Source organism: Pygoscelis adeliae, unplaced genomic scaffold (assembly GCF_000699105.1).
Source record: "Pygoscelis adeliae isolate BGI_AS28 unplaced genomic scaffold, ASM69910v1 Scaffold172, whole genome shotgun sequence".
Classification (NCBI taxonomy): Eukaryota; Metazoa; Chordata; class Aves; order Sphenisciformes; family Spheniscidae; genus Pygoscelis; species Pygoscelis adeliae.
Window position 1 is genome coordinate 442656 of NW_008824338.1, and position 14399 is coordinate 457054.

Sequence of the window (14399 nt, forward strand, 5' to 3'; positions counted from 1 at the left end):
TCCTCTTTCAAGCAAAACTCAGTTAACTGAGGTCACAGATGGTTTTGGCTGTCTTAAAATGAACTTTTGTGTATCAATGATTTACTGAAAAATTTTGCCAGGACCTAGTTACCAGCACATCTCCCATTAGAATGGAAAATTGCTCCCAGCTAGGTAAGTTGGTTCATATCCTGTAAGTTCTCTTTCATTCTTCCTGGGTATTGAAGCAGCTACATTCTTGAAACACCCTCTTCCCTCCGCCTTTGCCACTCACTGCCTGCCCTTCTCTCTCCTGGGAGCATACTAAGGAACGCCCCCCACTTTTGTAGGATTCGCTATAATTTTCCAGTGAAGAAGTGTTAAAACAATTCCTTAGAATCCGGATTAATTTAAAATGCTAAATTCAAATTAATGTAAACATGATTCGCTGTTGAATTTGCTCATGTAATTTGGCTAATGTCTACAATTTTTTTCAATTAATACCGTACAAGATGTCAAACACATTGATCTTTTTTGTCCTTTTTAAAGGTACATCTGTGTGTGGGCCCCCATCAAGGTTTACGAAGTGAATCGAAGCACTTTTTCAGTGTATTTTGAAAGCTACTGATGTAGATGTAATTTCAGTGCAAAGTTGTCTGAAGACTGCTAGGAACTTGGTAATTCTTGATGTATTTGAGCATTTTGCCATCACCCATGTTTTATTTAAACACTTCTTTTGCTGCTGAAAATCTGGTGACAAGATCGTTCTGAGAGAGGGTCTGGGTACATATAAGTGGTCCTTTGACAAGAGTATTGCTCCAATAGAGATAATGGGATCTTTGCTGTTGGAAGCAGGAGTGGACCCTTTGTTTACAAATCACTTTGCAAATCCACGGGTAGGATTTATTTTCATTGGAAAATATGGAACAGTAATGGCCAGGCTGTGACTATCTTTGATTTAGGACAATGACAGCAAGAGACTGAAAGTACCTTGCATATTTCTTACAGACTCCAGCTTCAACCATCATCCTTATATTTGATTGCAACTGTTTTCTAGGGGTAGGCAACCTTAAAAGATTGGGGCCAAGGCCTTTCCTCAGATTTTGGTTGTCCATAGTTGGTGTCCTAGCGTCGCTTCCCAAATCCCCAGTCCAAGCCAATGCCGTGCTACAACTACATGTCAGGATGACACCCAAGCACACATCTTTCCCTTCTTTCACCCCTGTTGGCAGCGGAAACCTGAGTGTATGAACTGGGAGATCACTGCAAGGTATTCATTTGGTCCCCTGAACTGGAGAATGGATGGAGTAGGGTGTAAGGCCATCACAGAGCACGCCTGCCCTACAACACAGGCATAATTACCCTGGTGCGTCTGAAGAGGGACTCTGACGGGATCCATATCATTCTCCCTGAGCAGAGGAGAGGTAGGGACAGGGGTCTGCGTCTTAAAATCATAGCCTCGCACTGAAATGTTTAAAGCCAATCATAAAGGTATTAATTGCATCATCAAATTTTATAACCGTTCCTAAGACCTTTATCCTCTCTGACAACTAATGAGAGAGTGCATGCTGTCTGGGGCCATGCTTAGCTCACAAAAAGGAGAGATTAGAGTATTAGCCATTACTGAGCAGATGGATCATTACACAGGATCTTAAGCCAAGAAATAAATATTCTAAGTAAGTCACATTTGGAAGATACAAAATATTTAAATAAGGCTTTAAATACTTGGGGAGATTAACAAGGATCTAACTTTATGGTGTGACAACATACATACCAGATGATGGAATGAAGAATGTGTAAGGCTTTCACATCTTTCCTCAGTTTAACGAAGCTCACTCGGCCACGATGAGTATTTCTAGTCAAGAGACTATGGGCCACAGGAATCCTGTGCATGAATATCCAACGTAGGAGAGTGCAGTCAGGTGACTCATCTACCCGTTGCTGGTGATCTAGTATTATTCATACTGTGTTTTCTGTATTTATTGGTGCAGCAGTTGTTGGTATTTTTAGGAATACAGAAATGATGAGTACTGTAGGGTTTTGTTTTGCTTGCTTTTTTAAGTTTGGATACAAAAGAGCTGGAAATGTTGATCAAGCAATTTACAGAGGTGGAAAAATGACACGCTTAGCTAGAATAACTGGCTCTTTACTTCACTAGGAAATTATAAGTATTTAAATCTACATTTTTATGAAAATGCCAACTAAAAATCATTATGTTGTCTGTGTATCAAACTACTCCATAGTTTGATATTTGGTTGTTTTTACATGTTTCAGTTAGTTTGTTGGTCCCAGAAAAACTTTTTGAATTGGTTTACACTTTGACATTATATCAAAGGCAGTGCTACTAGCCTAGGAATAAATGCTTAGAGTCTCCAAAGAAATGCATTTCACTCACGTTCTTTGTTACAAGTAAGACACTTCACCATTTGGAACAAGAATGAATGCAGAGCCATTTAGAGAGAGGGCTGAATTGAGGAGAACTATAATCTCTCCCAGTAGGTGGTTGGATATGACGAAAAGGAGTTTCTTGCCTCCGAAAGAAATCTTAAAATTACTCTAAGTATGGTATTATTAAGGTGTGTCATTTGTGTACCATTCCATTGATTTCTGTACCTAATGTTTGCAACTTCTAACCTTCTTCCCTGCAAACTCTGCCTGGAAGTGGATAAAGTCTCCATCTGCTCGTAATGTTTTCTAGACTGTCTACACCCCCACTGATACCTGTGCAAACTCATGACTACTAAACTGTATCACAAGGGGTGAAATAACTTAACGCCAAGCCCACACCAACTAAGTTAGACAATATTCCTGTGCCTGGCTGAGTCAGAGAGCAAAGAATTCTGAAAATCCTGGGGCAGGAGCCGCAGGCATAACGTCACAGATTATAGTCAGAACCATGGATGTGTCGACCACCTTTCCTAACGTCGTGTATACATGAGCAGAAAAACAGATTGTGGCATACAAATGGCATGCAAGTCTCATGTTGTGAGACCCCAGTGCTACAAGTTCAGTCTGCGGATTTTTTCTTCGTTCACTGATCTTGTCTGTTTCTTTTTCTCGTTTCTTGCTTTCATTGTGCCTTTTTCCAAACATAGGTCCCGGTTGCTGTTTCACCAGTTTTCCTTCTGCTTTCTGTAGTGGTCTTTTCTTGTGGTCTTTGGCAGGTCTGTTGTGAAACACACACAGCGCCCTTCTTTTCCTCCAGCAGTTCTTTCCCACCTGTCTTGACTGTTACCCATTAGTCACGTGCAAATTGCTCAGGTGTATCACTTTTTTATTTTTCCAGAAATAGCCAGGTTTCTCATATTCAAAAGTACTGTTTTGGTGTATCAAATAGAAATCACATAGTTTTAGGTATAACTTCTGAAGGCTTCTAACCAGGTAATGCCCACACAGATATAGCTGATATTGCTTACATGATGAAAATTTATTTGTATACTATGAACTTTGCTACACTTTAAACATTATGTGTAACATTTATCATGGGTGCTCAACAGAAAAGTAACAGAAAAGATTAAATAAATAATGCTGAAATTGTCTCATCATTCTATATCTGAAAGTAATGCGAAAAGCTAGTGACACTTTAATAGCTGGGCTAAGGCTCTTAATCCTCGATAGAGGTCTTGCTGTGATTGTTTTTCTAGCACTGGCCTAGTTGTACGTGCTTTGGTGAAATCCTGGGGCTAAAGCACTCTTCATATTAGTCTGAAGGTATCTCTTGCTGGTGATTTAAGATTTTAAATAGAAAACAAAAGTTTAAAATGTCAAGACTGGGTAACAGAGCTACTACAAGCTGCTGCTGGGCTGACCCGCCTAGAGGAAAATCCCATCAGGTTAAAAATAGAAACTTGTTCCACCCATGGATTAACTTTGTATCTAATCCACTCATGTTCTGCCACATGGCACACTACATACACACACAAACTGTGTGAGGATGAGGAAAGAGGTATGAATTTACATTAGACCGTACATCCTTCCCATCCATTTTTATAGTTCTGAACTGAAACAAGTCTGGAAGAAATGCGCAAATGCCTTTCAAACACGTAATACCAGTCAGTTATCTGCACACTAATGTTTATGGAGATACGAACCCATCAGACTAAAAATGGTCCGTGGTTCAGACCGTTCACCACGCAGTGATCACTGCAGGTCAGTTAATTCACTCTCCGGAGTTCTCTCTGCTGACTTCAGTACTCAGCGTATTATGCTGAACAACTTGTAAAGTCTACACCTATTCAATGCTATGGATTTACATACCTGGTTTGTCTCTAAAATTACTTACATATCTGTCATTCATGAGAGACAAGCTCATTCTTTTAGTCTTCTGAAATGTGCTGCTCACCATATATGTACTTTCAGTATTGAAATTTAATTGAAAATTGTAAAACTTGCAATAAATTTTAAGATGTTTGATTACACGGACCTGTTGGGGCGGGTCTAGATGAGGGCCACGAAAATGATCAGGGGGATGGAACACCTCTCCTATGAAGAAAGGCTGAGAGAGTTGGGGTTGTTCAGCCTAGAGAAGAGAAGGCTCTGGGGAGACCTTATTGCAGCCTATCAGTACTTAAAGGGGGCTTATAAAAAAGATGGGGACAAACTTTTTAGCAGGGCCTGTTGCAACAGGACAAGGGGGAATGGCTTTAAACTAAAGGGGGGTAGGTTGATACTAGATATAAGGAAGAAATTTTTTACGCTGAGGGTGGTGAAACACTGGCACAGGTTGCCCAGAGAGGTGGTGGATGCCCCATCCCTGGAAACATTCAAGGTCAGGTTGGACAGGGCTCTGAGCAACCTGATCTAGTTGAAGATGTCCCTGCCCATGGCAGGGGGGTTGGACTAGATGACCTGTAGAGGTCCCTTCCAACCCAAACTATTCTATGATTCTATGATTAGATCAACAGGGGACAGATTCTTCAGAGGCATTATCTGCTGAGTAAGATTAAGGCAAATGCAACATTTAGCACTCCTGTGCAAACAACAATCCAGTCTTGCTCTTCTAAGCAAACTGCAGCTGAAGGCCAATCACTAGTATTGTATTTAAGATGAAGTTGCCTTCTAGCAATTTTGCTGTTACAACTTTATTATGGTTAAAGAGATAAAGAGTTACTTGAAGCCACTACTGTGGTTTGTTTGTTGTTTTTTAATTACTGCTACCCATAGACGCGCACTTCGCCATTGGCCACATGCAGCTGGGGGAGAGAGAAAGGGATATGTAAAAAAGTGGCCGTCGGTAGCATTTGCCTTTCCTCCTTCCAGCACAGCCAGACCATAAATGGATCATTAGCGAAAGAGAGAATAGCCTAAAGCTATTGTAGAAAACATTTGTCTGTAGCATCCCTGGAAGCAAGGGGGTCAACCAAACATCGGGGATTGTACGTCTGCCTGCTGTTGTCTTGGGCAGCTTCCAGGTGAGAGCTTTAAGATGGGAGGAGATGCAGAACTATGTGCTGTCCACGGATTCTTCTTTGCCAGGGGTTTGCCAGTAAAGACCGTTTTAAACCTACAGTGATTTGTGCCAGATAGGGTGACTTTAAAGTTTTGCAGTGCTTGTGAGAGTTCAGATTCCAGCCTAAATTAGGCCCAGCATTTCATAAAATACAATAGCTAACAAGCACCCTGAAAACATAAAATTCAAATCTGTTTTCTCCTTTTCCTTGTAGAACTTTGCAAGAGTGTTGCATCATTGCTCTTATCCTCCTTACGGTTTATTTAAAAGAGACAGTGTATCTAATCATTTGCTTAGTGGAAAATGTACATACAAAAGCTAGAAGTGATTACATACAACAGCTAAAAGTGATGACATTGACATTGCAAACAAATGTAAGATACAAGAGGTCTGGTAAGCTAAATATTAGCTTTACGATTAGACAGTTGTTAACTTCATTTTAATTATGTTGTTAATGAAACCATAGAATTCATATAAATATAAAGGCAAGTTCTAATATTCCTTTTCAAAAATCATCTAGAACTGGGTAAATGAAGTTGTCTTTGAACAAGCAGTATGACAAAATCTGTCCTCCACAAATCATTGAAATTACTCCGGATCCTGAAAGAAAATATATGACTGTTTTATATTAATTTTTATAGTGGAATATAAACATTATGATAAAACTTTAAACAGACATTCTTTTTATCTTAAATTTTTTAAAAATGGCCTGCCTACTTAAATGTTTTGCCCAAGGCTTTAACCACCTACAAAGATATCAGTCTCAGCAGCTGCTGATGCAAAATCAGTTGCAGGACAGGGAATTTATTTGCCTGTCCCCATCATTTAGGAATTTACTGCAGCTGTCAATCCTTATTATCCATCATACAAGAAAGAAGAACAGAAGCCAGTCCTTTTCCCTTAAGTGTTTTTCAAGATAATATATTCTAGTACAAAGCTACGCTTTTAATTTTACAGAAAATTTAACATTCAGAAATGTAGGTTTGCCATTCACTCTCAACAAAATGTGATGACTGGGTTTTGTCTCATCTATCATAAGCACCTGTGCATCGTGTTTATAAAAATTGCCTCTGAAGGTGCCTGTTTCTTGCCATTGATTATAAAGGGTACCAAGGAAGACTAGTTTGGACAACTGTCTTTTTGACACCTGAATTAAGTGAAATAGTTTGATTAGTCAGGACTTAATCATGGTTTATTTCAAGAACATGAGTGTATCTGCTATTTGTTAGCAAGATTAACACAAGCTGAGTACATTCTGGTCTTAAAACAGAAGATTTTTTAAGGCAAGGCAAATGTTAGCCCAGCGTTACTTACCTGTGTCATTAAAAGAAGTATAAATGAAAAGCATGTATTTCTTCTTTAAATGTTGACAATTCTCAAATTAGTGAGACAGCAGACATTTAATAGAAACAATTCATACTGTAAATACTAATTTTCTACACAGAGTCTAACAATTTAAACTTTAAAGAATGTAATTATACCTAATGCCAGCCACCAGTGTAACATCAGGGGGAATTCAGACATAACTGCAAGGAGAAGAAAAGGAGAAATGTAAATTTTTAAACAATAAGGATGGGGACATGCAAATATTACATTATGTTATCAAAGGTCTGCTTAGTTATGTTTCATAAATTATATACTTCACGTTTATTGAAATTGCAAATGCCTATTTAGGTCCTGATTGTTCAGATACTTGGCCATACCATTAAGCTTAGCCTGGTGAGCGATCCCACTGGAAGGCAAGTCTTAAACCTAATAAGTGTGTGCTAAACGGAGCTTTTAGACTCTCTGCAGAAGAAATGCCTTTTTTATTACTTACCTGTACACAGTTTAGTACAACAGAGACACCGATCCCCTGCTAGAATGCCTACATACTGCTGCAATGCAAATAAATTAAGCTGCCTGACATTTTCAGTTTAATGGGTGATGCAGTGCATGAACGACAGGCTGGGTGTGCGCACTGCAAGCTAGCGCTATCGCACAGCATGCTCTCTGCTGTGTCAGGCACTTGCCCTTGCCTCACGCGAGCTGACCCACATCCCCACTGTACGATCAACTGCAGGGCCATTATACGACCCAATATTGCCCCCCCAAAAAAAAGCTGTCAGGGCTGTAAGGGTAGTAAAGTGAGCTGGGAGGCACACTGCACATGCTGGCAGCTCCGAGTCAGCCAGCAGAGATTTGGTTGGCCATCTGACAGAAACAATAACAAATCTGGGGTTGTTTGGACATCAAAATGCATCATCTAATTTAATGATAGAAGATACCTTCCTGTATAATTATATATAAAGCAGGTTTTGTTGTAGTTTTTGTAAACTCCTTGATTTAAATACAAAAGTTATTCACAAGGAATAACAGTAGTCTAAATTCCAGGAAATCAAATTCAGTAGATGAGAAATTATGCTTAATTTTTTAAGATGAAGTCTCTGTTGGTCTCTGGCTGAACTTGTCATGGTAACTGGGGAATCCCCATCTGTATAAAGTGCTAAAAGACAAATGGACAAAGCATTGGAAAATGGAAGATGAATTATTATGTAGTAGGGAGGGAGTCCTAATTTGTCAGTGATATTTTTCCTATTTCTAAATTCTAGCGTAACAATACTAAGCTCATTGTTATAGGAGAAAAGAATTCCCAAGTGGGCGCTGGCAAGCATGGGGTTAAAATATATTTCCTAATCAGCCATAGCAGCATTCTGCTAAACAGCATGAGAAGAGGGAGCAGGTTACCAGGGACTGGCAAAAAGTGACGATGAGTCTCATTTACAGCAGCCAATTCTTTTCCTTTTCTTCCCTTTGAGGGGAAGAGTTTCAGGAAAAAAAAGATGCTTCGATGGTAAAATTCTTTATTTTCCTTAATGAGATTTAGCTCAAATGATCTAACTTTAAAACTTTGAATTGGCTTTGCTGAAGCAAGCCTCATTTTTACTCTGAACTAGAGCTGAAGTGTTAATGAGTAGATCTTAAAGTGTCAGGACATGGACAACTATTAATTTCTTGTTTTAGAGAAAAACACGCCTCCCAGATGCTGAAATTGTATCTAAGATGGGTTTGTTTGATATGAACTGTTAGATTACGAACTAAAACTCTGAATTTTTAATAAGAAAATAGTGTTTTAAAGTTCTGCAACAAAACCAGAATTTAGTTTTAAATGGCAAGATTTAAATACACGCATGAGTCAAATGGGTGGAAAATAGAGATATATATTTATTTAGCTTAAGGAAAAATGATTATCTTAGTCCAGTAATACAGTAGATGAATCATAGTTGATTGGTCCTTCAATTTGTGATACTATGCATATATTTAGCAGTAAACTGACTTACCGACTGAAGTTATGATGATATGAATAATAGTAACTGTTACAGCGTAATCCCAAACCCATTCTTCCACAACCAGGGCAAACAGCAGACCACAAATGAAGAAGGTTATTTCCAACGATATCACAAGGACTGTAAATGAAAAGAATGTATTTCAAGCACAGTTTTGAAAGGCTTTTTCCTATATTCAAAATGATAGCAATAGGAAGTTAAAATGTCTGAGATAGTTATGCAAATTATTTTTTACAGGACTGAATGTTACACTAATGTTTTCATTATAAAGCTCATTCCTAATTTTGCAAAACATGAGGATTAACAGGATTATGACCAGTGACAGGATTATGACCAGTTTGTATAGCCTAGAGGAGAAATGGCGTGGAAATTTTACTTAGGGACCATGCACACTCTTTGCATATGGCACCAAATAGATTTGGTTGATACTGACATTGATCAGATTTTTTCTCATCCAAAACAGAATTGTGTGGTTAACGGGTTATGTTTGGAAAGGAACTTCATAGCTTTCTCCCTGTTGACTTCATTGCATCATATATATATATGTGAAATATACCAGAAAATATATATATATCAGAACAATTTAAAGACAAGACATGCAAGGGGAGATAGAGCAGAGAGCCTACAAGGTGAGCAGAGGCCATCCGTCCGTATGGGTCTCATGGTACATACAACCAGGAGCCTGGCTTTTCTCAGTGCCGATAGCAAGGCTGACACAGCTGCCATGCACTCGCCATGCCCGACATTCAGCAGCTAGCTCTGCGTTGTGTTAAACCATGAGTGGGGATTACCAGCAAAGCGATAACAGCTAAACTATGCTGCCAAAAGAGACTGTTAAAGCTATCTGACCAAGAAAATTCCTTCTCTTGGTGATGAAGTGGTGCTTTCTCTGGAGCGTGCCCAGCCATGCCCTGCCACCAGCCTGTGCTGACCACCTCCCCTGACGCGGGGCACAGCTCTGCAAAAGCAATGGCACGGGCAAGCTGTGCCTCCCCCGTGGGCAGGAAAACCATCTGGAAGGCACGGAGCAGCTACGCTGGGAAGGTTGAGGAACCTCATCTGGTATTTGATGAGCTGTATTCTTCGACACAGCAATGGAGTGGTGCTTAGCTTTCAGCTCGTTCACTTGCTATGACGTGTAATGGGATCAAAAATAATCACCTTTAGGGTGAAGTCTGACTTTATGCTCGGTGGCTACCTGGGATAGCAGGGGGCTGAATGGAAAATGTGTGACGTCTCTTCTAGCTGTAGTCCTGAATTCCCATACCACAGGCCATAATTGTGCAATTGTAATTAATATAATTTTCCATCTAAATGTATTTTATTCTTCTTTTTAAGTACACAGGCATACAAAAGTCATGTTTTTAATGGAATTATTTATTTTTTTACTATTGCTGTAACATAATACCTAAGATTACTGTAGCTGAGAGTAGAGACCATCATTTTCTTTCACTGTATTTAATTTATACATTTGGCAGCATCTCGTGCCTTTCAATTTTATTCTTTTCTTTATAGGGTCAATTCGTTCCTACTGTAATATGGATCTTTCACCCAGCAGTTTGAAAAATGTAAAAAATAAGAAGAAGATAACCGGAAAACAGCATATTTCCTAGGAAACTAGGAAATAACACTTCAAAAAATTTAATGTTTGAAAATGCATTTTAGGGTTTTTAGTTTATTATAGTTCATGATGCTAGTATCCCTTTAAATTTTGCCAATAATTTTATAATTTAGAAAGTATGCTTAGTGTAGACAGAAGCTCTGCAAACTTTTTTACGAAACTGGTCCAGTAATGATACCTCAGTTCTGAGCTACTTCCATTTTTATTTTGAGGTTATCATCTTTTAAAGACATAATTCTGTTTTTAACAGGCATGAGTGAGACCCTTCAGTAAACTAATTTTCATTTGCAACATCATTCAGAGAGCTTCATTCTGTTTCTGTGCCCACAGACTTTAAACAGATCCTGTTGTGTTTTGCTATTTCATCCATGTTATTTCATCCCGTGGACAGAAAGGGGGATGGAATACTAACCGGTTGCATGATATAGTTGCTGTCTTTGGCATATAAACATGCTGCATCAAACTAGCTAATAAAATTTTTTGGGAAAAAAAATCATATCGAGATACAGTAATTACATTAGGGCCCTGAAAAGTAATTCTAATGGAATATGATTTAATTTTATTTTCCATTGCTACAACAGAAATGCTTTTTTTAATCTGAAATCATTATTGACACTGTACGAATATCCATGAATTTTTATTACTCTTTTTAACCTGATGAACTAAACAATTTATTTTGAGCTTTACTTACTTTACTGACAGATTATGTGGTTTGCCTTTGTAAAATGGATTACAAATCAGGTAAAATGCATGTATGCATGTAATTTTTTAGGAATGACAGTTTAGGAAAGAGAATATATTTTGAAAGCTTCAGACAAAATTGCAGAAATTTGTTTTAGGTTATATAAAGATATGTTTAGGGCTTGAGCCATAATCACGCTGAAATTTTGATGCCCACTGTATTCAGGCATTACCAAAGCAAGATTTCCAGTAGTTGAATGTGACCTGTTATTCAGCTCTGGATCTGATATGGTTCATAAGAAACTCACTGCAGTATGAAGAATAAATTTAACAACTTTGCAGAGGAACTTTACAGAGAATAGGTAATTGTTCTGCAATGAAAATGAAGCATCCTGCCAAAGCAGCACGTTTTCTTCAGACGATGCAAGATCAGAAGAACAACTTGAGGAAAAGCCTCACAATCACTTGAATGATGAGTAGCAATACAGAAATGAGAAGTGCAGGGAAGACGAATAAGCATTTAAATGCAGTGTAGTTAAAATACAGAAACCATTAGTATTACTAAAACAGCTTTAAAATACTGTCCATAAGGAACACAAGGTTACATCCAGATATAATCTATTTTCTTGGCTGGGAAAAAAAAGAGAAACAAACTTCAGTTACCTAAATAATATGGGTTAATCCATGAGGGATTTGTCTTAAAATCAAAAGGTGCCAAACCATCCAACATTTTAATCCTGTGGAAATAGAATGAACAAGTATAACCAGAGATTTTCAATAAAGCCTTAGTGATTATATGACATATTATGGGTGCTTTTAAATACAATTTCAAATGGAATACTCTGGGTTTTTAGAAGCTCTCTATGTTCCATTGCATGTTGTGGTCTTGCCCTTGCACACAGTGTCCACGATCTCCGCTTGTATTTAAGACATGTCTGGCACTACGCATGCTAATCAATAACTTCCTAAGGGAATATAATTTGTCTTTTTTATTGACTGTAAAAATCTTTCCTTTCCTTTTTTCATGTCATCTTTTCTCTTACGTTCACTTATTTACATGGTGCAAGTGCAAGGAAGTAGATTAGAACCAGCGTTGTATGTTAGTTTTGAGTCTCCATTTGCCGATTTGTGCACTTGAACAAAGGTTCATGTCCAACAACTCAACTGAATTTGAAAAATGTGTTCACAGAATAACTGGGACTGGATGCCTCCAGTCTGGATGCCTCCTCTATAGAGTCATAGCTCTACCCATTATATCCAGTTGTCGTATGCCATCATATTACGCTAAAGACAAGGAAATCTTACTTGAATACTGCGAAGCACACAGATAGGACCACGTAGTACACAGTGTAGAAAACTACCATGCATATCAACAGGTTCACCAGAACAACCTGCAAAAGGGAAAAAGACAGTAAAACCTAATGCCATGTTTACATTAGGTACATAATTGTCAGAAAATCATTCCAGATTACTATCAATCATAATGTGGAACCCACACACGCATTTAGAAAATAAAATATTTAGACAGAATTTTTGCTGTTGCCAATTACATAAAAGTTGTTAAAAGCTCTTTGGTACATTTCGGCTCCTAATGTGTGGTTACAATGCACAGTTCTTTGTTTTTTATTTTACTGTATACCAACTGCTTATTGAATTTATAAGTGTTCAGAGACTGAGAAGCACATTTCTTGATACTTATTACACAGGAGGCCTTGAGAGTTTAAGATCATCCAGATGCTTACCTAAGCCTAATTTTTAACTTAAAAGAAATGCCATCCTTGTAAGTATGTTGAAACTGTATACAAATAAAAATGTACAAAATTGTAAAGCAGTAACTGTTATGTTTCCCAGCCTCTAGAAAACATCACCCTAGTGCTTACTTCCAAAGGTGAGGATGTAGACAACTTAAATGAGTAACGAGGGATATCTGTTACATATTTTTCAAAGTTCAGTTTTTGTGAATTAATTATAAATAAATTCCAACTCCAAATTGAAAAAATACCCCTAAAAAATGCAAGCTTCATAAAGCAACCACTATCTTATGATCAAATACTGTCTTTAAAAAAAGAGAAATGCTATCTAGAGAATGATACAAAGAATTTATATTTCCTAAGATACCTTGTTATCATTATTTCTTTCATTCCATTTCAGCGTCTTCATTTCTAAACTGAAGTTTCATAAAAAATGCAGCCAGAGAAAAACCTGTGAGCCTTCATCTGATAAAGTTCATAAAATGCCTTGAGATCCTTTCAGATGAAGCATAATTCACATATCTCTGATCATCGAAGTTGGCTTCCTGAATTATGCAGACCCTAGGACTTGTATTAATTCCTACAGGTATAATGTGAAATTATGTTTTGAAGGTTAATATGTTTTGGTAATAATAATAGAGTCTTGCTAATGCAGAACACTTTAATTTCTGTTTATCTGTGATGATATAATGACATTCCAGATGCTTATTTGGGTTTTTATTTTTTTAAAGGGAAACACGGGACATCAGGACTAGGGATGTCTACGCATCAAATTTGAGCAACTGCTTTGGCAATATTGTGTGCTTGCTTAAGAACGTGAAACTGAAGATGTTTACTACAGTCTGGTAGAGTGATGAGTAAAATCAGTTTTTCTTTTCTACAGACTGCAGATTGTCTTGTATTTTCTCACTCTAGCTCATGCTTTATCATGTCATAGTTCTCCTCCTCTTTCTTGACTTCTTTGTATCTTTCCTCTTTCATTGACCATTTTTTTAACTCCTGACTCTTTCTTTATTGTTTCATTTTCTTCTCTGCCTATCCCCTCCATCCTGCATCTCCTACTCTTTACTTTCCTCCAAAAAATTATAGATAGAAAGCAGTCATGAGAGAGACAGTGACTGTAGAGGGAATTGCTACCAGTTTCATATTGTCCACCTTTAATATTGTGCTACATGATGCTTTACAATGGAAGGATATGTGGCTACATTTTGCTTTTTGATATTAAAGCATTCCAGTTTCAGTTTCTGTTTTAAGAGTAGACTATTGTATAAATTCTTAGCCCAGGTACAAAACACGTAATGAGTTAAGAATTTTCTTGCCCTTCCTCCAGTTTGGCTATCAAGTATTTGAAACTAATATAGTGTGTGTTTACCTGACTCCTCTGATAAGACCTCCATAGATCTCCAAACTGATTCATTATGCAATAATGGTCTAAGGGTAACATCATTACTATACTGATTCCATTATTAAGTAAATACACTTGGACATGTAAATGTGGGCCCTAAGCCTGCATATTTTTGTGTGCCCTGCAACATCCCATGCTGAATTTCCCCTATCAATGGAACTGAGCTGACAGCAAGGGAGGTTGAATGTTTTGATGTTTTACAGGACTT

The 14399-nt window shown here is 37.8% G+C and overlaps 1 protein-coding gene across 1 annotated transcript; it reads right to left on the reverse strand.

The window, feature by feature from the left end:
* Positions 1–5912: 5912 nt before the first annotated feature.
* Positions 5913–12399, reverse strand: TMEM244 (transmembrane protein 244). Its single transcript, XM_009319036.1, has 5 exons — positions 12341–12399; positions 11699–11772; positions 8728–8853; positions 6889–6933; positions 5913–6007 (listed from the first exon to the last, which is right to left on the reverse strand). Exons 1-5 carry the CDS (start codon positions 12397–12399, stop codon positions 5913–5915), a joined length of 399 nt encoding a protein of 132 aa, XP_009317311.1.
* Between the last annotated feature and the right edge of the window lie 2000 nt (positions 12400–14399).